Source organism: Tachysurus fulvidraco, chromosome 12 (genome assembly GCF_022655615.1).
Source record: "Tachysurus fulvidraco isolate hzauxx_2018 chromosome 12, HZAU_PFXX_2.0, whole genome shotgun sequence".
Lineage (NCBI taxonomy): Eukaryota > Metazoa > Chordata > Actinopteri > Siluriformes > Bagridae > Tachysurus > Tachysurus fulvidraco.
This window is the reverse complement of record NC_062529.1, coordinates 223,875-247,027: the sequence shown is the minus strand read 5'-3', so window position 1 is coordinate 247,027 and position 23,153 is coordinate 223,875. Positions and strand designations below refer to the sequence as shown.

General features: G+C 44.0%; 2 protein-coding genes across 8 annotated transcripts; one reads left to right on the top strand and one right to left on the bottom strand.

Moving 5' to 3' along the window:
* Positions 1-1,128: 1,128 nt before the first annotated feature.
* Positions 1,129-6,417, bottom strand: khk (ketohexokinase). 7 transcript variants are annotated; one of them, XM_027139794.2, is made up of 9 exons: positions 6,224-6,411; positions 4,734-4,850; positions 4,444-4,578; positions 3,970-4,104; positions 3,276-3,348; positions 3,025-3,171; positions 2,663-2,751; positions 1,840-1,997; positions 1,129-1,553 (listed from the first exon to the last, which is right to left on the bottom strand). In XM_027139794.2, the coding sequence occupies exons 1-9, from the start codon at positions 6,313-6,315 to the stop codon at positions 1,465-1,467; spliced, it is 1,035 nt and encodes a 344-aa protein (XP_026995595.1). In that variant the 5' UTR covers positions 6,316-6,411; the 3' UTR covers positions 1,129-1,464. The 7 variants fall into 7 exon arrangements, with proteins under 7 accessions (XP_026995595.1, XP_026995600.1, XP_026995598.1 ...); XM_027139799.2 differs by having other exon boundaries at positions 6,201-6,339; XM_027139797.2 differs by lacking the exon at positions 3,970-4,104 and having other exon boundaries at positions 6,224-6,409.
* Positions 6,418-10,384: 3,967 nt separating this feature from the next.
* On the top strand, positions 10,385-21,584 carry ankef1b (ankyrin repeat and EF-hand domain containing 1b). The gene is made up of 10 exons (XM_027139804.2): positions 10,385-10,605; positions 11,148-11,559; positions 11,644-11,843; positions 12,666-12,815; positions 12,949-13,072; positions 13,251-14,106; positions 14,207-14,433; positions 19,288-19,448; positions 21,155-21,277; positions 21,405-21,584. The coding sequence occupies exons 2-10, from the start codon at positions 11,148-11,150 to the stop codon at positions 21,582-21,584; spliced, it is 2,433 nt and encodes an 810-aa protein (XP_026995605.2). The 5' UTR covers positions 10,385-10,605.
* The last annotated feature ends 1,569 nt before the right edge of the window (positions 21,585-23,153 follow it).

Below are 23,153 nucleotides of genomic sequence, written 5' to 3'. Positions count from 1 at the left end.
GACTAAGGATTAGCATTAGCATGATGATTAGCATGAAATACGTTTTACTGAATGCAAAGCAATGCTTTATCGTCATAAGGATTTTTTTGTTTGTTCTCATAAAAACTCATGAAGTTATTGAGCTCATTAGTTAGCATTTAGCTCTCATCAGGATCTCCTGAGAACCGTTAATTACTCATTAGCTAACAGGCTAACAGGCTACAACACCTTCTGCATCCTGCAAAATGTAAAGGTTACAGTACACCATGTTCTCTGTGACGCTGAATACAGTATGTACACACACACACAATCTCACACACACACACAATCTCACACACACAATCTCACACACACAGACACACAATCTCACAAACACAGACACACTCACACACAAACAAAACAAACACACACACAAACAAACATACACACAATCTCACACACAATATCACACACACACACAAACAAACACATACATACATACACACACACACATACACACACACACACCCCACCACCACCAAACTTAGTCAGAATAAACTGGTAGACTTTTGGGACACTGTCGATTCTGTAACCTGAGCAGAGCTGCAGTGTGTTTCGTTAAACGGGAAAGAAAGCAGTTCGGCTCAGTAAAATGTGACAGCGAGTGAGTTTTCACAGCTGGTCCTGTTTAAAAACTCTCCACACGAGCTCTCGGGTAAAAAAACACACAATCAAACCGTGTTGCAGACAGAAAACACTCGCTCGCTTTTGTTGCTTTTTTTGCACACCGGATTTTCCAGAGTGTGAGCCAGAAGAGTCGTTTATGGAAAGAGAAATGTTTCTGTATGAATATTACACACACACACACACACACACACACACACACACACACACACACACACACACACACACACACACACACAGGAAAACGATCATGGCATGCTGTGTGAGATATCACTAATCACTTATCACTACGTTTATACAGACATGAATCTCACACACACACACACACACACACACACACACACACACACACACACACACACACACACACACACACACACACACACACACACGAAACAGCAGATAAATAACCCTGATTAATGTTTATAGTGGACAGGAAAGTGTTAAATATTAGTGTTACAAAGACTTATCATTTCTTCCATTTTATTTTTATTTATTTACATTTGCTCATGTTTTTCTTACTCTTTCTTCTTTAAATGTATAATTATTATTATTATTATTATTATTATTATTATTATTACATACCAAAGCAATATTATATTTATTTTATACTGTGAATTAATATTTCAGTGTCTCTGGGTCTCAGCCCTTGACTCATGTGTAAGTGTATAAGGGAGAGCTCTAGCTGTAGATTTGGGACGAGGCCGGTCAGCTGCCTCTTTATTGTAAAGATGATGAATGTGTTAGAGCTGCCGATCAGCAGGAGCATGGGGTTTAAACCACACGTGATGTTTCTGAACATCTGCATCTTCAGCTCTGTTTTCACTCCACGATCCCGTCATAGCCGTGAACGCCGCATTTCTTTCCAGCAATCTGGCAGCCAAATGTGAGCGCTTCCTGTAAAGACCCTCCTGCAGGAGAAACGGAGTAGAAAACAACGACACTTCATTCATTTATTCTCTCACGTTTAATTCCAAACACAAGAACTTTGTTAGGAACCACGGCTGCTATTCCATAATCTACGTGTTCAGCAGAGACACCTGAGTGACAGATGGTTGGTTAATACACATCAAATAAAATCTCCAATCCTTACAGCACTGGAGCTCAGAGATGATCTATCATGTGATGTTAAACACATGTGTAACATCAGGTGATGTTAATATCTGATCATTGATCAGACATTAATAGAGTGGTTACCGTTAGCCAGGCTGTGAATGACCGCCGCATTAAAGGTGTCTCCAGCTCCGAGTGTGTCCACCAGGTTCTCAGGAGGAAAAGCATCAGAATGCAGTACCGTACCATCCGGACCCATTGCGTCGGCACCCTTCTCCGCCCAGGCACAGATCAGCACAGCCCTGAAAACAGCAGCTCATATAGAAACGCTCACACAGACCTGGAGCTGAATCTCCTGTTCACGCTGAAACACCACAGCACCCTGAGACCTGCTGAGCTCCAGAACTGGACCAGGTCAGTAGAACAGTTTTATTGGCTCAGTTTGTGAGTTACTCACACTGTGCACTTCCACTTTATAACGACTGGGTTTACTGTGCAGCTGAATGTAGAGATCTAGCTCTCTGATGCCATCTAGTGGACAAATAATAAAACATCACTGCTAAGATAGATACATACACTTTATTGATCCAATAAGAGAAATTCTTAATTCTCACCGATCTCACAAATGTACATTTGCATTTAGGTCCTTTTTACCATATTATTTACATTCATCTCATTTTATACAACTGACCAATCGAGGGTTAAGGGCCTTGGTCAGGGGCCTAGCAGTTGCAGCTCGGTGGACCTGGGATTCAACCACCAAGGTACAACTTCTCTGTGTTCTGTGGTCCATTTTAGACATCATTCTAATTCCATATTCACAAAACTCTTTATAACAATCAGAGTGTAAATGTGTAGAAAAATGTCAACACTGTGCATGAACACTATGTTCAACAATGTTAATTGTGTTAATTTGATGAACAGGAAATTCATTTCACTTCAGTGTTACAGACTGTTTATTTCTTACCCGTCTTTCACACGGCTGTAAAACCCCTTCAGTGCACTGGACGCAGACTGAAAGCCGAAATGCATCGCTACGTCTTTACTCACAAACACCTGCACACACACACATGCAAAATACCAACATGTACTGTAATTGGACTGTGGTGAGGTGGGACTGTGGTGAGGTGGGACTGTGGTGAGGTGGGACTGTGGTGAGGTGTGGGACTGTGGTGAGGTGTGGGACTGTGGTGAGGTGTGGGACTGTGGTGAGGTGTGGGACTGTGGTGAGGTGTGGGACTGTGGTGAGGTGTGGGACTGTGGTGAGGTGTGGGACTGTGGTGAGGTGGGACTGTGGTGAGGTGGGACTGTGGTGAAGTCACACTGTACCACGTCTCCATGACTGAAGAGCTGATAGAGTGACTGATGAGTTTTCTCAATCTCCACAGAGACAGTGATCCTGTTCTTCACCTCCTGTGTAGCATTGTAGCTTTTCACCTGCTGGATCATCTTCACCTGTTCATCAGCATTACGACCCTGAACACACACACACACACACACACACACAGTTTTGTCTATTTATGTCTCTCTTTATAAACCTGTTTCTCTGCCAGTAAAAAAAAAGAAAAGATGATTTTTACCTCAAAGTGAATCCACTGAAACTGACTGAGGTCCAGCTTGGAGAAATCATCAGAATGAACATCAGGGAGGTTTCTGAGTCAACAGAGAGGAGAAATCAGGCAACTGATCACACACACACACACACACACACACACACACACACATCTGCGCACGCGCGCGCACACACACACACACACACACACACACATATCTGCGCACGCGCGCACACACACACACACACACACACACACAAATCCTGTATGAGTTTTAAAGGGTTATAATGCGGTTTGTGAGGAGACGTGTGGAGCGTTGTGAACTTGTGAGGGATGTTGTGTAGTTTTTCAGTCAGATTGTCTAAATTACTTTTATTACCTGTGAGTTTGTGTTTGTGTCAGATACAGTAAACATCTCAAAATAAATCAGGAAATACTTTTAATAAAATATGAAATTATTATTTCATCTACAACAGTTAAATTATGAACATATGTATCTGATTAGCGTGTGAATTAGCGTGTGAATTAGCGTGTGAATTAGCGTGTGAATTAGCGTGTGAACGTTCAGTACTGACACACAATACTGAAAGCTCAGTCATGGTACATTAGCTAACCGCTTTAATCTTCTCTGCTGATTAGTGAATCACTTGTCTGATCATCACGAAGGTCACATAATTGTCCAGATTATTTTAGAATCGTATAATTGTTACTAGCGTCTTACGTGTCGTAGAGAACCACGGTGCGAGAACCCGACTTTTGACAAACAATACAACACGCACATGGCGTCTCGCCACACTGCTGCCACGCTACAGCAGAAATATCCACACCACGGCGGCTAAAATCCCCCACGATGAAGCTAACGACATGGAGAAAAGCACAAGGACAGGTTTACTGAGTTAGCATCAGTGCAACTGCGCCACCTAGTGCTAACATGGAGAAGTGCAGTGTGAGTGTTCACTAGGGTGATCCTGCTTTAGCCCACAGCACACACCAACATCAACTCAGGTGTGCACTTCTAAGGGAAGGAGTGTGTAGGGAAAGTGAATCAGTGGCTGTAAAAGTGATGTCTCTCTCAGAGTTACTCACTGAGCTAAATCACTAACACACGCTTGTGTTCTAATGAACCATAAAACCTAAACCTGATCACACACAAACACACACTCTCACACACTATCACACACACTCTCACACACACCTGTTCATGTGCAGGATGGTCCGTGAGCCATTGGTCTGGTTGCAGATGATGACGGAGGTGGGCCATGAGCACTGAGCATGCTCAGTAACAAGAGACACATCAATGTTGTACATTTTACAATCATTCAGGATGAAGCTGAAGTGAACAAAGGATTTAAGAGTGCATACACACACACACACACACACACACACACACACACACACACTAATCCTTGTATAAAATTCCCTGTGCCTATTATAAATGCACGTTGTACTGATCCTCCACTCAAGAGGAAGAGGAAGAGCACTTACTCAGCGATTGGTCCTGCAGCCAGAGAACCCATGAAGGCACATGGAGCACCGAGCAGAGACAGAACTGTGCAGGAGTTTGAGGCGTTCCCACCTCGCTGCCACCTCTGGGACACACATCTGCAACACACAGACACAAATACACACAGATACATACACACACAAACACACAAATACACACATACATGCACACAGACACAAATACACACACACAGACACATATACACACACATATATATACACACACATATACACACAGACACATACACACATATATATACACATATACACATACACACACAGACACATATACACACATATACACAGACACACATACATACACATATACACATACACACACACACATATACACACAAACAGACACAGACACACACAAATACACAGACACATATACATACACAGACACACATACATACACAGACACATATACACACAAACACACACAGACACGCACATATACACATACACACAGACACATATAAACATACACACACACACAGACACACATACATACACAGACACGCACATATACACACACATATATACAGTACACACACAGACACATATATACACACACATATATACAGTACACACACAGACACATATATACACACACATATATACAGTACACACACAGACACATATATACACACACATATATACACACACATATATACAGTACACACACAGACACATATATACACACACATATATATACAGTACACACACAGACACATATATACACACACACACACATATACAGTACACACACAGACACATATATACACACACATATATACAGTACACACACAGACACATATATACACACACACACATATATACAGTACACACACAGACACATATATACACACACATATATACAGTACACACACAGACACATATACACACAGACACATGTACACACACATACCCACACATATATACAGTACACACAGACATGTACACACACATATACACACACATATATACAGTACACACAGACACATATATACACACACATATATACAGTACACACAGACATGTACACACACATATACACACACATATATACAGTACACACAGACATGTACACACACATATACACACACATATATACAGTACACACAGACACATATATACACACATATATATACAGTACAGACACATACACACACACATGTACACACACACACATGAACACACACACACACACACATGTACACACACACTATTTAATAGAGTTCTGTCTATCAGTTTTCTTTAATCATTTAACAATATTTATTTCATTTTTGTCAAATTCCCTTCGAGTTTTTCTGAGAACAACATCATTGGATGAGGTTGTAAGGGGCGTGGCTCCTGAGTACTGAAAGCGATCAGGCCACGCCCACATTCAGGGTCACGTTATCTGCAATAGCCAAAGTAGTCGTTACTTAACTGCGCCGTAATTACATGATTTTATTCAGTATATAAACCTGGTGTCTGTGTCCTCTTCCGGAAATGTGTCCACCACGTTAATGATGTCCAAACACACCAAACCGACACACAGGATCCTCTTCTGCTCCATGACTTACTCTGTGTGTGTGTGTGTGTGTGTGTGTGTGTGTGTGTGTGTGTGTGTGTCTGTGTATGTGTATGGGTTGGCGAGTGGAACATGGACTGAGGGTGAAAGGTAAACCATGCCGCGATCTGATTGGTCAAAACCAGGAAGGGAGGAAGTCTACATGTGCGTGCAAATACTGCAGGCACTAAATACCAGGGGTTTCGTTCCAAGACGTAAAGTGGGCGTGTTTCCGGAGGTCTTGGAAAACGCCCTCTTTCAAAATAAATAAATAAATAAATAAAAGACAGGTCACCGGTCATGCGCAGAACGCTGTTTCATTTGCGCGGGCATTTCCAATCTCAGGATGATCTCAGATGGATAATGAAGGACAAAACAGTCCTACAGATAGATTTTATATTTTATATCTATTATAATTTATTATCTTACAGTTAAGCTGTTTTTGAAAACAAATAAACAACAAAAACATTTTTGTATAGCCTGTGTATCTCTGCACAGTTAAGTTATACTGAATGGATATAAATAAAAAGTTCATGGAGACCAAAGTAATAAACCTCTTTATACTTTAATACTTTATTAATATACTTTATTTCTATCAGACTGGATCCCAACAAATGTAAAGATGTGTATCTCAGGTGTTTCATGTCATATTACATTATAACTGTTAATGTAATATGACATGAAACACCTGAGATCAGGACAGGTATCTGATGTTATAACTGTTAATGTAATATGACATACACCTGAGATCAGGACAGGTATCTGATGTTATAACTGTTAATGTAATATGACATACACCTGAGATCAGGACAGGTATCTGATGTTATAACTGTTAATGTAATATGACATACACCTGAGATCAGGACAGGTATCTGATGTTATAACTGTTAATGTACTATGACATGAAACACCTGAGATCAGGACAGGTATCTGATGTTATAACTGTTAATGTAATATGACATGAAACACCTGAGATCACGACAGGTATCTGATGTTATAACTGTTAATGTAATATGACATACACCTGAGATCAGGACAGGTATCTGAAGTTATAACTGTTAATGTAATATGACAAACACCTGAGATCAGGACAGGTATCTGATGTTATAACTGTTAATGTAATATGACATACACCTGAGATCACGACAGGTATCTGATGTTATAACTGTTAATGTAATATGACAAACACCTGAGATCAGGACAGGTATCTGATGTTATAACTGTTAATGTAATATGACATACACCTGAGATCACGACAGGTGTCTGATGTTATAACTGTTAATGTAATATGACATACACCTGAGATCAGGACAGGTATCTGATGTTATAACTGTTAATGTAATATGACATACACCTGAGATCAGGACAGGTATCTGATGTTATAACTGTTAATGTAATATGACATACACCTGAGATCAGGACAGTTATCTGATGTTATAACTGTTAATGTAATATGACATGAAGCACCTGAGATCAGGACAGGTGTCTGATGTTATAACTGTTAATGTAATATGACATACACCTGAGATCAGGACAGTTATCTGATGTTATAACTGTTAATGTAATATGACATGAAGCACCTGAGATCAGGACAGGTGTCTGATGTTATAACTGTTAATGTAATATGACATGAAGCACCTGAGATCAGGACAGGTGTCTGATGTTATAACTGTTAATGTAATATGACAAACACCTGAGATCACGACAGGTATCTGATGTTATAACTGTTAATGTAATATGACATACACCTGAGATCACGACAGGTATTTTATTAGTATGAATGTTACGAAACACTCGCAACTGCGGAAAGGTTACGGCTTTCCTCACAATCTGCGCATGATCGTTGACCTATGCAAATGATCAAATAGGCCACGCCTCCCCGATGACACAATATCTGTTACTTTGTCCTGAAATCCCTGTATATGAGTGCCTGCCGCCAACTCACGCGTTCATCGTGCAGCAGTGAGGGAAATGTCGTAAAGCCACACGTAGAGAGAGCAGACAGACTGTAGTGAGTTTTGTGTGACACTTGTGATAGAAATACACAATTTATTCCCGTAGTCAGCCGTTGTCCCTCCCATCTGCACCGTGTGAACGCAGGCAGGTCGTCCGTTAGAGGGCGCTCTGTGTCTCCGCCCAGTTTAGACTAGTAACTAATAGGTCTGTTAGTTTTGCAGCACTGAGCAGTTATTTTACATAACTTTATCATCAATAACAGTACAAAAGCATTTCCACATCTGGACATGTCTAGTACTTAATGTTAATTATTGCTTTCTAAGAACAGAATGTCAAGTCAACGACATCCCATAATAAAATGATTTTATTTATATCACATCTCATCAATCATGTCCAGATATCTGACTGGTGGTGGTGTCAGTGTGGTGTCAGTATGGTGTCAGTATGGTGTCAGTGTGGAGTCAGTATGGTGTCAGTGTGGTGTCAGTGTGGTGTCAGTATGGTGTCAGTGTGGTGTCATTATGGTGTCATTACGGTGTCAGTGTGGTGTCAGTATGGTGTCAGTGTGGTGTCAGTATGGTGTCAGTGTGGTGTCAGTATGGTGTCAGTGTGGTGTCAGTGTGGAGTCAGTATGGTGTCAGTGTGGTGTCAGTATGGTGTCAGTGTGGTGTCAGTGTGGAGTCAGTATGGTGTCAGTGTGGTGTCAGTATGGTGTCAGTATGGTGTCAGTGTGGTGTCAGTATGGTGTCAGTGTGGAGTCAGTGTGGTGTCAGTGTGGTGTCAGTGTGGTGTCAGTGTGGAGTCAGTGTGGAGTCAGTGTGGTGTCAGTGTGGAGTCAGTGTGGTGTCAGTGTGGAGTCAGTGTGGTGTCAGTGTGGAGTCAGTGTGGAGTCAGTGTGGTGTCAGTGTGGAGTCAGTGTGGTGTCAGTATGGTGTCAGTGTGGAGTCAGTGTGGTGTCAGTGTGGTGTCAGTGTGGAGTCAGTATGGTGTCAGTGTGGTGTCAGTATGGTGTCAGTGTGGTGTCATTATGGTGTCATTACGGTGTCAGTGTGGTGTAATTATGGTGTCATTACGGTGTCAGTGTGGTGTCAGTATGGTGTCAGTGTGGTGTCAGTATGGTGTCAGTGTGGTGTCAGTATGGTGTCAGTGTGGTGTCAGTGTGGAGTCAGTGTGGTGTCAGTGTGGAGTCAGTGTGGTGTCAGTATGGTGTCAGTGTGGAGTCAGTGTGGTGTCAGTGTGGTGTCAGTGTGGAGTCAGTATGGTGTCAGTGTGGTGTCAGTATGGTGTCAGTGTGGTGTCATTATGGTGTCATTACGGTGTCAGTGTGGTGTAATTATGGTGTCATTACGGTGTCAGTGTGGTGTCAGTATGGTGTCAGTGTGGTGTCAGTATGGTGTCAGTGTGGTGTCAGTATGGTGTCAGTGTGGTGTCAGTGTGGAGTCAGTATGGTGTCAGTGTGGAGTCAGTGTGGTGTCAGTGTGGTGTCAGTATGGTGTCAGTGTGGTGTCAGTGTGGAGTCAGTGTGGTGTCAGTATGGTGTCAGTGTGGAGTCAGTGTGGAGTCAGTGTGGTGTCAGTGTGGAGTCAGTGTGAAGTCAGTGTGGAGTCAGTGTGAAGTCAGTGTGGATAGATTAGAATGTTCTGTTATAGGGTGTTATCTAAAGAGTCAGGGACAGCCAAGAAAAGAACACCTGTATGAATGTGGGCAGATTATCAGCCCCCCAAGACGTCACACACACACACACACACACACGCACACACACACACACACACACACACACACACACACACACACACACACACACACACACACACACACACACACACACACACACGGATGTCCTGTGTCCCTGAGAAGCAGCAGGAAAAAGACACTAATTCTATTTCTGTAAAATGGGAAAATTAAATGTAATGTAAATCTCTGTACAGATACCAAATACTTTGACAATCAGTATATACTTAATACACTTCTGCTAATGCAAGGATTTTGTGTTTGTCTTTTTCCCATGAAAACCACACCCCTCCATAAGCCACTCCCCCATAACAAAACCCCGCCCCCCAAATCTCACGCTAAGCTGAACTCAAAAGTTGGCAGCCCTGTTTATACACACACACACACACACACACACACACACACACACACACACACACACACACACACACACACACACACACACACACACACAAAGAGGATTAGACCTGAAAATCTTCTTCTAGGAGCTGCGTGCTGTTGCCATGGAGACAGATTCAACACTCCACACACTCCAGACAGAGTGGATCAGTCCTGTCGCTCACACACACAGCGCATATCTCTGATTTATCCCAGTACAGAGTCAGCAGGGTGAGTCAGTCTGATCCTCACACACATTGTGTTGTACATTTATTCCTCTAACACTTTATACAGGACACTTTGTTTAGACACAAACCCAGATTCTCATTAACACTCAGCACTTTTCTCAGTTTTGTTCATTTTTATTAAGGTTACAGACCTACATTAAATCCAGGGAAAGGAGCTGTTGGTGTTTGTATGTAAGAACAGAATATTAAAAATCACAACTCTATAAACATCAACATGGGTGAAGTACCATATAAATAAATATCTAACGTTATTGGGAGGAGAGAAAGAAGAAGAAAAAAGAGGAGCTAATAAACAGGAGAAAGAGAAAGAAACAGATTAAGAGAAGGGAAGTGGAGGAAATAAAGGAAAAGAAAGACGTCCAGATGAGAGTATGGACTAAAATTCCCATTATGCACTGCAGAACAAAAAGGGGCGGAGTCTGTAGCAGATTATGGATATATGTTGAGTTGTAAAAGTAAAGTCGATGTGGTGTGATGATGATCTTCAAAGGTTTAATTTACACTCCTCTCTCTCTGGACGTTCAGATGTCTGAAGGAGGTGGAAAGGAGACGACAACGACGATAATGACGAAGACGATGAGGATGCAACGCAATGGAGTGGCTGATGGCCGCCTGGAGGTTCTGCAGATCTACAAGCTCCTGCAGTTAGTGCGAGAGGGAAATAAAGCTCAGGTGGAGAAGATGGTGTGTCTGGGTGTGCCGAACCTGATCAATCTGACAGAACCCAGTGAGGGAAGCGGCGTCCTTCACCTGACCTCTGTCTCCAACAACCTGGACATGGCTGAGTTCCTCCTGAATCTGCAAGCTCAGCCTGATGTCCAGGATAAGAGAGGACGCACTCCGGTGATACTCGCCGCAGAACTCGGCCATGACGCAATGCTGAATCTCCTGGCAAAGCGCCATGCTGACATGAAGCTGCTGGATGTGGAGGGGAGGGGTGCGCTGGGTTCTTCACTCTTTATGAGAAGTCTATCATTATGATGATGTTCATTATCTCTGTCCTGTCTGTCTCCATGTGCAGGAGTGCTATTTTATTGCATCTCTCCATCCCAGAGGCACTCACGCTGCCTGCAGGTGGCGATCGACAGCAAAGCCGACGTCAACAACGTGTCCACGGCGGGGAAGCCGGTGTTCCTTCTCGCCTGTGAACAAGCCAAGGAGTGTGAGAACATCTGCATCAGGATGTTAGAGAGTGGAGCCGATCCTAACGCCACAGATCGGGTCTCTCTTCATACTGAACTACTAAAACTTCATATCGTCTCATTATAACCCCAGAAGCTTTATTCCAGAATGTCTTATTCTCTCATAATAAAACTTATTTACGCTTTTCATCAGAACAAAGACACATCTGTCATTATTCTCGTCTAAACTCACAAAGAATGGCAGGAAATAGTTTTTAATATTTTTGCATATTTGTATATTCTAGCATTTTTATTAAGGATAAATGACACATATTATTCTATTGTCTGTCTGAGCTGTGTGCGTGTGTGTGTGTGTCTGGGTGTGTGTATGTGTGTGTCTGTGCGTGTGCGCGTGTGTGTGTGTTTCTGTGTGGGGTGTGTGTGTGTGTGTGTGTGTCTGGGTGTGTGTGTGTGTGTGTGTGTGTGTGTGCGTGTGTGTGTGTGTGTATGTGTGTGTGTGTTTCTGTGTGTGTGGGGGTGTGTCTGTGTGTGTGTGTGTCTGGGAGTGTGTGTGTTTGTGTCTGTGTGTGGGGGGGGGTGTCTGTGTGCGTGTGTGTGTGTGTGGGGGTGTCTGTGTGCGTGTGTGTGTGGGGGGGGTGTCTGTGTGTGTGGGTGTGTGTGTGTGTGTGTGTGTGCGTGTGTCTATGTGTGGGGGGGTATCTGTGTACGTGTGTGTGTCTGTGTGTGTGGGGGTGTGTCTGTGTGTGTGTGTGTGTCTGAGTGTGTGTGTCTGTGTGTGTGTGGGTCTGTGTGTGTGTGTGTGTGTCTGTGGGGGTGTGGGGGTGTGTCTGTGTGTGGGGGGTGGGGTGTGTGTGTGTGTGTGTGTGTGTGTGTGTGTGTGTGTGTGTGTGTGTGTGAACAGGTGACAGGACGAACAGCTCTGATGGAGGCAGCGAGGAGCGGCTCAGTGGTGTTAGTCAGACTCCTCCTGCAGAGAGGAGGAAACCCTAACAGTGGAGATAAACAGCAGCAGAACGCAGCACAGCTCGCAGCAGCAGGAGGATTCTTCCAGGTAAGAAACTTTAATGTCTACTCCATAATCATCTGTACTGTACAATAATACTGTGTGCTGGACGTCTTCTCCGTCATACACACCTGATTTGTCTTCACCCCTGATCCTGTGTCCCTCTGTGTATGATGTTCAGGTGTTGCGTGTGCTGTCAGCGTATCAGGCTGATTGGAGTTTGGTGTGTGTGGAGGGAAACTCGGCTCTGCACATGTCAGCAGCTGGAGGTCACACTGACTGCTGCAGGTTTCTGGCACAGAGAGGTGAGTTACAGATCCTCTCTCTCTCTCTCTCTCTCTCTCTCTGTGACTCTGTCTCTCTCTGTCTCTCTCTCTGTCTCTGTGTCTCTCTCTCTTTCTCTCTGTCTCTCTCTGTCTCTCTCTGGCTCTGTCTGTCTCTCTGTCTCTCTCCAACTAATAAGATCATCCTCTTCACCTCCAGGATGCAATCCGAAGCTGAGAAACAGAGTTGGTTTGGTTCCACGTCAGCTTGCTAAAGCACACGGCCACAAGGCAGCGATGAAGGAGCTGCAGAAGGCAGAGAGAATGTTTACAAAGTTCACTAAACCTGGTGTGGTTAATCCCAACCAGCTCTGGGCTCTCACACTGCACGACTGGTCAAGTGAACATGAAGAAGTGCTTAGGAAAGCCTTCCAGCTCGGGGAGGAGAGCGACACTCCTGTGGAGAAAGTCTCGAGGGAGAAGTTTGCGTATGTCCTGCAGGAACATCATGCACCTGTGGATCAGGAACATCTGGAGAAGATCATTGCAGACCACAACAACAAGCATGATGGCATGATTAACATTGCTGAATTCTTCAAGGGACTGCAGTATCTTCAGAAAGCGTTTGTGTTGTCGTCCTACGAGCCCAAGATGAAGAAGAAGAAGAAGAAAGGCGGGAAAGGTGGAAAGGGTGGGACAGGGAATGGGAAAAAAGGGATGTCTGTGGTTCCCCTGCCCATCTGCACCCTTCCACCTGACATTATAGACAAAAGACCAGATGGTGGGCCGCAGTTCATGATTGAGAGTTATCAGCCGTTCACCGATACGAAGCGGTTCGACCGTGACCATCCGCCTGCTCACCCCGTGGAGGACGACTCGGCCTGGTATGTCGACCAGCCGCAAAAGATCTACATCAACATCAACCGCTGCGTCCGGACCGAAGACTTTGAGTCTCTGTGTTTAGCGTTCAGTCAGCGTCTCCCTGTGGACATCAGAGACCGCTTCTACAAAACACCACTCATGGCAGCATGCAGCAGCGGGAGCTACGACATGGCTGAGTTCCTCATAACACTTGGGTACTGAGCAGGACAACACGGTACTGTACACCAAAACAACAACAACAATAAAAAAACAAAACGTGTGTGTGTGTGTGTGTGTGTGTGTGTGTGTGTGCAGGGCAGATGTGAATGCGTGTGATCAGTTTAAATGGACTCCTCTCCATCATGCATGTCACGCTGGACAGCAGGATATTGTGGAGCTGTTAGTGAGACACGGAGCAGTGGTGGATGCTGTGGCATTAAATGGAGCCACGCCCCTGATGAAGGCCATCGAGAGCTGCAGACTGTCCTGTGTGCATCAACTCATCACATCCAACGCTGATGTACAGGCCACCAACCACAAGGGTACACAGAGTGTGTGTGTGTGTGTGTGTGTATAAATGTGTATGTGCATGTGTGTGTGTGTGTGTGTGTGTGTGTGTGTGTGTGTGTGTGTGTGTGTGTGTGTGTGTGTATAAATGTGTATGTGCATGTGTGTGTGTGTATAAATGTGTTTGTGCTTGTGTGTGTGCGTGCGTGTGTGTGTGTGTGTGTGTGTGTGTGTGTGTGTGTGTGTGTGTGTGTGTGTGTGTGTGTGTGTATAAATGTGTATGTGAATGTGTGTGTGTGTATAAATGTGTATGTGCATGTGTGTGTGTGTGCGTGTGTGTGTGTGTGTGTGTGTGTGTGTGTGTGTGTGTGTGTGTGTGTGTGTGTGTGTGTATATACCTGTCTTTAAGTAACTGTACTAAGTGCCTTATCTAATAAATCCTCTTGCCCTGAATTGTGTGATTTCTGCAGAATTAAATAAAGTCTAACAGAAGTTAATAAGATCTTCTCTTTATTTACATTTTATTCTGTTCTCTGCATCTGTGTCACGCGCACACGCACTAATACTGTCTCTGTAACTGGGCTGTAAAACAAGAAAATTCACATACACGATTGTGTTAATAAAAATCAGCCACTAGGTGTCGCTAAAGACTCCTAATGCTGTCAGTATTGTGCGTATATCTGTATGTTACTGCACAAGAAGTACAGAGTTTATATGTGGAACATCCGTCTAACCTGTCTAAGCTGTCTGATCTGTCTGAGCTGTCTGATCTGTCTGATCTGTCTAACCTGTCTGATCTGTCTGAGCTGTCTGATCTGTCTGATCTGTCTAACCTGTCTGATCTGTCTGAGCTGTCTGATCTGTCTGATCTGTCTAACCTGTCTAAGCTGTCTGATCTGTCTGAGCTGTCTGATCTGTCTAACCTGTCTGATCTGTCTGATCTGTCTGATCTGTCTAACCTGTCTGATGTGTCTGATCTGTCTAACCTGTCTGATCTGTCTAACCTGTCTGATCTGTCTGATCTGTCTGAGCTGTCTGATCTGTCTGATCTGTCTAACCTGTCTGAGCTGTCTGATCTGTCTGAGCTGTCTGATCTGTCTGATCTGTCTGATCTGACTAACCTGTCTGATGTGTCTGATCTGTCTAACCTGTCTGATGTGTCTGATCTGTCTGATCTGTCTGATCTGTCTAACCTGTCTGATCTGTCTGAGCTGTCTGATCTGTCTGATCTGTCTAACCTGTCTGATCTGTCTGAGCTGTCTGATCTGTCTGATCTGTCTAACCTGTCTGATCTGTCTGAGCTGTCTGATCTGTCTGATCTGTCTAACCTGTCTGATCTGTCTGAGCTGTCTGATCTGTCTGATCTGTCTAACCTGTCTGATGTGTCTGATGTGTCTGATCTGTCTGATCTGTCTAACCTGTCTGATCTGTCTAACCTGTCTGATGTGTCTGATCTGTCTAACCTGTCTGATGTGTCTGAGCTGTCTGATCTGTCTGATCTGTCTAACCTGTCTAAGCTGTCTGATCTGTCTGATCTGTCTGAGCTGTCTGATCTGTCTGATCTGACTAACCTGTCTGATCTGTCTGATCTGTCTGATCTGACTGATCTGTCTGATGTGTCTGATCTGTCTGATCTGTCTGATCTGTCTAACCTGTCTGATCTGTCTAACCTGTCTGATTTGTCTGATCTGTCTGATCTGTCTAACCTGTCTGATCTGTCTAACCTGTCTGATCTGTCTAACCTGTCTGATGTGTCTGATGTGTCTGATCTGTCTGATCTGTCTAACCTGTCTGATCTGTCTAACCTGTCTGATGTGTCTGATCTGTCTAACCTGTCTGATGTGTCTGATCTGTCTGATCTGTCTGATCTGTCTAACCTGTCTGACGTGTCTGATCTGTCTGATCTGTCTAACCTGTCTAACCTGTCTGATCTGTCTGATCTGTCTGATGTGTCTGATGTGTCTGATGTGTCTGATCTGTCTGATCTGTCTAACCTGTCTGATCTGTCTGAGCTGTCTGATCTGTCTGATCTGTCTAACCTGTCTGATCTGTCTGAGCTGTCTGATCTGTCTGATCTGTCTAACCTGTCTGATCTGTCTGAGCTGTCTGATCTGTCTGATCTGTCTAACCTGTCTGATCTGTCTGAGCTGTCTGATCTGTCTGATCTGTCTAACCTGTCTGATGTGTCTGATCTGTCTAACCTGTCTGATCTGTCTGATCTGTCTGATCTGACTGATCTGTCTGATGTGTCTGATCTGTCTGATCTGTCTGATCTGTCTAACCTGTCTGATCTGTCTAACCTGTCTGATGTGTCTGATCTGTCTGATCTGTCTAACCTGTCTGATCTGTCTAACCTGTCTGATGTGTCTGATCTGTCTGATCTGTCTAACCTGTCTGATCTGTCTAACCTGTCTGATCTGTCTAACCTGTCTGATGTGTCTGATCTGTCTGATCTGTCTGATCTGTCTAACCTGTCTGATCTGTCTAACCTGTCTGATGTGTCTGATCTGTCTAACCTGTCTGATGTGTCTGAGCTGTCTGATCTGTCTGATCTGTCTAACCTGTCTAAGCTGTCTGATCTGTCTGATCTGTCTGAGCTGTCTGATCTGTCTGATCTGACTAACCTGTCTGAGCTGTCTGATCTGTCTGATCTGACTAACCTGTCTGATCTGTCTAACCTGTCTGAGCTGTCTGATCTGTCTGATCTGTCTGATCTGACTAACCTGTCTGATGTGTCTGATCTGTCTAACCTGTCTGATGTGTCTGATCTGTCTGATCTGTCTGATCTGTCTAACCTGTCTGATCTGTCTGATCTGTCTGAGCTGTCTGATCTGTCTAACCTGTCTGATCTGTCTGAGCTGTCTGATCTGTCTGATCTGTCTAACCTGTCTGATCTGTCTGAGCTGTCTGATGTGTCTGATCTGTCTAACCTGTCTGATCTGTCTGAGCTGTCTGATCTGTCTGATCTGTCTAACCTGTCTGATGTGTCTGATCTGTCTAACCTGTCTGATCTGTCTGATCTGTCTGATCTGACTGATCTGTCTGATGTGTCTGATCTGTCTGATCTGTCTGATCTGTCTGATCTGTCTAACCTGTCTGATCTGTCTAACCTGTCTGATGTGTCTGATCTGTCTGATCTGTCTAACCTGTCTGATCTGTCTAACCTGTCTGATCTGTCTAACCTGTCTGATGTGTCTGATCTGTCTGATCTGTCTGATCTGTCTAACCTGTCTGATCTGTCTAACCTGTCTGATGTGTCTGATCTGTCTAACCTGTCTGATGTGTCTGATCTGTCTGATCTGTCTAACCTGTCTGATCTGTCTGACGTGTCTGATCTGTCTGATCTGTCTAACCTGTCTAACCTGTCTGATCTGTCTGATCTGTCTGATGTGTCTGATGTGTCTGATCTGTCTGATCTGTCTAACCTGTCTGATCTGTCTGAGCTGTCTGATCTGTCTGATCTGTCTAACCTGTCTGATCTGTCTGAGCTGTCTGATCTGTCTGATCTGTCTAACCTGTCTGATCTGTCTGAGCTGTCTGATCTGTCTGATCTGTCTAACCTGTCTGATCTGTCTGAGCTGTCTGATCTGTCTGATCTGTCTAACCTGTCTGATGTGTCTGATCTGTCTAACCTGTCTGATCTGTCTGATCTGTCTGATCTGACTGATCTGTCTGATGTGTCTGATCTGTCTGATCTGTCTGATCTGTCTGATCTGTCTAACCTGTCTGATCTGTCTAACCTGTCTGATGTGTCTGATCTGTCTGATCTGTCTAACCTGTCTGATCTGTCTAACCTGTCTGATCTGTCTAACCTGTCTGATGTGTCTGATCTGTCTGATCTGTCTGATCTGTCTAACCTGTCTGATCTGTCTAACCTGTCTGATGTGTCTGATCTGTCTGATCTGTCTAACCTGTCTAACCTGTCTGATGTGTCTGATCTGTCTGATCTGTCTAACCTGTCTGATCTGTCTAACCTGTCTGATCTGTCTGATCTGTCTGATCTGTCTAACCTGTCTGATGTGTCTGATCTGTCTAACCTGTCTGATCTGTCTGATCTGTCTGATCTGACTGATCTGTCTGATGTGTCTGATCTGTCTGATCTGTCTGATCTGTCTGATCTGTCTGATCTGTCTAACCTGTCTGATCTGTCTAACCTGTCTGATGTGTCTGATCTGTCTGATCTGTCTAACCTGTCTGATCTGTCTAACCTGTCTGATCTGTCTAACCTGTCTGATGTGTCTGATCTGTCTGATCTGTCTGATCTGTCTAACCTGTCTGATCTGTCTAACCTGTCTGATGTGTCTGATCTGTCTGATCTGTCTAACCTGTCTAACCTGTCTGATGTGTCTGATCTGTCTGATCTGTCTAACCTGTCTGATCTGTCTAACCTGTCTGATCTGTCTGATCTGTCTGATGTGTCTGATCTGTCTGATCTGTCTGATCTGTCTAACCTGTCTGATCTGTCTAACCTGTCTGATGTGTCTGATCTGTCTAACCTGTCTGATGTGTCTGATCTGTCTGATCTGTCTAACCTGTCTGATGTGTCTGATCTGTCTGATCTGTCTAACCTGTCTGATCTGTCTAACCCGTCTGATCTGTCTGATCTGTCTAACCTGTCTGATCTGTCTGATCTGTCTAACCTGTCTAACCTGTCTGAGCTGTCTGATCTGTCTAACCTGTCTGATCTGCCTGATCTGTCTGATCTGTCTAACCTGTCTGATCTATCTGATCTGTCTGATCTGTCTGATCTATCTGATCTGTCTAACCTGTCTGATCTGTCTGATCTATCTGATCTCTATCATCTGATCCGATCAGTTTGTTGAAAATTATAATCACTATCATGAGTTTCTATCTCTAGTAATTCTACTCAGGTTTCCTGCTTCCTTCAGGACAGAGCTGCCTGGACGTCGCCCGCGTGTACGGAGATGAGAGAATCATCGATTTAGTCACAACTAAGTTCCAAAGCCATCCAAAGAGCAGAGACAGTAAAAAAGGGAAAGGAGGCAAAGTGAGATCAGAACCTCAGAAAGCAGCAGCTCCTGCAGGAGAGGTGGAGAAACTGACGGAGAGAATTTTTCATCACACACCAACAACACACACCATCACACACCATCATCACACACCATCATCACACACCATCATCACACACCATCACACAGCATCATCACACCATCATCACACCCCATCACACACCATCATCACACACCATCACACACCAACACACACCATCATCACACACCATCACACAGCATCATCACACAGCATCATCACACAGCATCATCACACACCACCATCACACACCATCACACACCATCACACAGCATCATCACACCATCATCACAAACCATCACACACCATCACACAGCATCATCACACCACCATCACACACCATCACACAGCATCATCACACCATCATCACAAACCATCACACACCATCACACAGCATCATCACACCATCATCACACACCATCACACACCAACACACACCAACATCACACAGCATCATCACACACCAACATCACACACCATCACACAGCATCATCACACACCAACACACACCAACATCACACACCAACATCACACACCATCACACACCAACATCACACACCATCACACACCAACACACACCAACATCACACAGCATCATCACACACCAACATCACACACCAACATCACACACCATCATCACACACCATCACACAGCATCATCACACAGCATCATCACACAGCATCATCACACACCATCACACAGCATCATCACACAGCATCATCACACACCATCACACAGCATCATCACACAGCATCATCACACACCATCACACAGCATCATCACACACCATCACACAGCATCATCACACAGCATCATCACACAGCATCATCACACAGCATCATCACACAGCATCATCACACACCAACACACACCAACATCACACAGCATCATCACACACCAACATCACACACCAACATCACACACCATCATCACACACCATCACACAGCATCATCACACACCATCATCACACACCATCACACAGCATCATCACACAGCATCATCACACAGCATCATCACACACCATCACACAGCATCATCACACAGCATCATCACACACCATCACACAGCATCATCACACAGCATCATCACACAGCATCATCACACAGCATCATCACACAGCATCATCACACAGCATCATCACACACCATCACACAGCATCATCACACAGCATCATCACACACCATCACACAGCATCATCACACAGCATCATCACACACCATCACACAGCATCATCACACAGCATCATCACACAGCATCATCACACACCATCACACAGCATCATCACACACCATCACACAGCATCATCACACAGCATCATCACACACCATCACACAGCATCATCACACAGCATCATCACACACCATCACACAGCATCATCACACACCATCACACAGCATCATCACACAGCATCATCACACACCATCACACAGCATCATCACACACCATCACACACCATCATCACACACCATCATCACACACCATCATCACACACCATCATCACACACCATCATCACACACCAACATCACACACCATCATCACACACCATCACATCATCTCACAACATTATCACACAATATCATCTCACACCAACAAACACATCACACACCAAACCCTATTGTATTTAACTACATTGTGTGTGTGTGTGTGTGTGTGTGTGTGTGTGTGTGTGTGTGTGTGTGTGTGTGTGTGTGTGTGTGTGTGCAGGCGAAACCTATTCTACCAGACGTGAATGAGAAAAGAGTGAATCTGAAGGAATACATCATAACCGTGAACCAGAACGTCACCGTCACGTCCAACACACACAGCACTCACTTTATACCTAAAACTGTGAGTGTCTAGTGTACAGTGCACAATGTACAATCACTGAAACATTGTGGGAAATCAACAGCAGTGTGTGTGTGTGTGTGTGTGTGTGTGTGTGTGTGTGTGTGTGTGTGTGTGTGTGTGTGTGTAGGTGTGGGGAACAAGGTTAGCTACATCAGCTCAGCATGTGGAGCGGAAAGTTAACAGGAGGAATCGTCTTTCATATGAAGTGGACTTCAGTGACTTTGTGATGCCATTTAATAAAAACCTGGTGAGGAAGCTGAGAGGAGTGGGCGTGGCCGAGAGGGTGGGCGTGGCCGAGGATGAGTAGAGAAATAAAACAATTAAATTATTAAATCAATAAAACAATACAAATATTGTATTAAATATTTGTCTGATTGTTTGTGGAAAAACTGTGGATTGTTAGTATGACAGGGTGGGCGTGGTCGAGAGGGTGGGCGTGTCTGAGAGTGGGCTTGTATAGATGTGTGTATGGCCGAGGCGACGCCCTGAGCCATGTAGCATTTCTGTTCAGAGTAAAAATAACCTGGGATTAAGACAAAGATGAGAAATCCATGATGAGCCAAACCTCATACTGAGAACAACACCTGCCTCACTGCACCATACCATACGCATCACTGCAGGTACACACACACACACACACACACACACACACACACACACACACACACACACACACACACACACATATTTATACATGTTACACACACACACACACACATATATTTATACGTTACACACACACACACACACTATTTATGCATGTTACACACACACATATATTTATACATGTTACACACACACATTCATACACTGATGTACTGTGTCTGTGTCTGTGTCTGTGTGTTTATCTGTGTCTGTGTCTGTGTCTGTGTGTTTATCTGTGTCTGTGTCTGTGTGTTTATCTGTGTCTGTGTCTGTGTCTGTGTGTTTATCTGTGTCTGTGTCTGTGTGTTTATCTGTGTCTGTGTGTTTATCTGTGTCTGTGTCTGTGTGTTTATCTGTGTCTGTGTCTGTGTCTGTGTGTTTATCTGTGTCTGTGTGTTTATCTGTGTCTGTGTCTGTGTGTTTATCTGTGTCTGTGTCTGTGTGTTTATCTGTGTCTGTGTGTTTATCTGTGTCTGTGTGTTTATCTGTGTCTGTGTGTTTATCTGTGTCTGTGTCTGTGTGTTTATCTGTGTCTGTGTCTGTGTGTTTATCTGTGTCTGTGTCTGTGTGTTTATCTGTGTCTGTGTCTGTGTGTTTATCTGTGTCTGTGTCTTTATCTGTGTCTGTGTCTGTGTGTTTATCTGTGTCTGTGTCTGTGTGTTTATCTGTGTCTGTGTCTGTGTGTTTATCTGTGTCTGTGTCTGTGTCTGTGTCTGTGTGTTTATCTGTGTCTGTGTCTGTGTGTTTATCTGTGTCTGTGTCTGTGTGTTTATCTGTGTCTGTGTCTGTGTCTGTGTGTTTATCTGTGTCTGTGTCTGTGTGTTTATCTGTGTCTGTGTCTGTGTGTTTATCTGTGTCTGTGTCTGTGTCTGTGTGTTTATCTGTGTCTGTGTCTGTGTGTTTATCTGTGTCTGTGTCTGTGTGTTTATCTGTGTCTGTGTCTGTGTCTTTATCTGTGTCTGTGTCTGTGTCTGTGTCTGTGTGTTTATCTGTGTCTGTGTCTGTGTGTTTATCTGCTGTTTTGTCTTTCAGCTGTTCTTCTCTTCTTTATTTCTGCTTAACTAAACTCACCTGCTGGGGTTTTAAACCTGACTGTAGAATATTTTATCTGATATTAAAATCAATGCACTGTCTGCAGGAATGTAAGCAGATCGTCTCAGAGGAACCTCGGTTCCGTTCTTTCTCATGAACAGATCAAATATCTGCTGAACAAAACAAACACTTCAGAAAC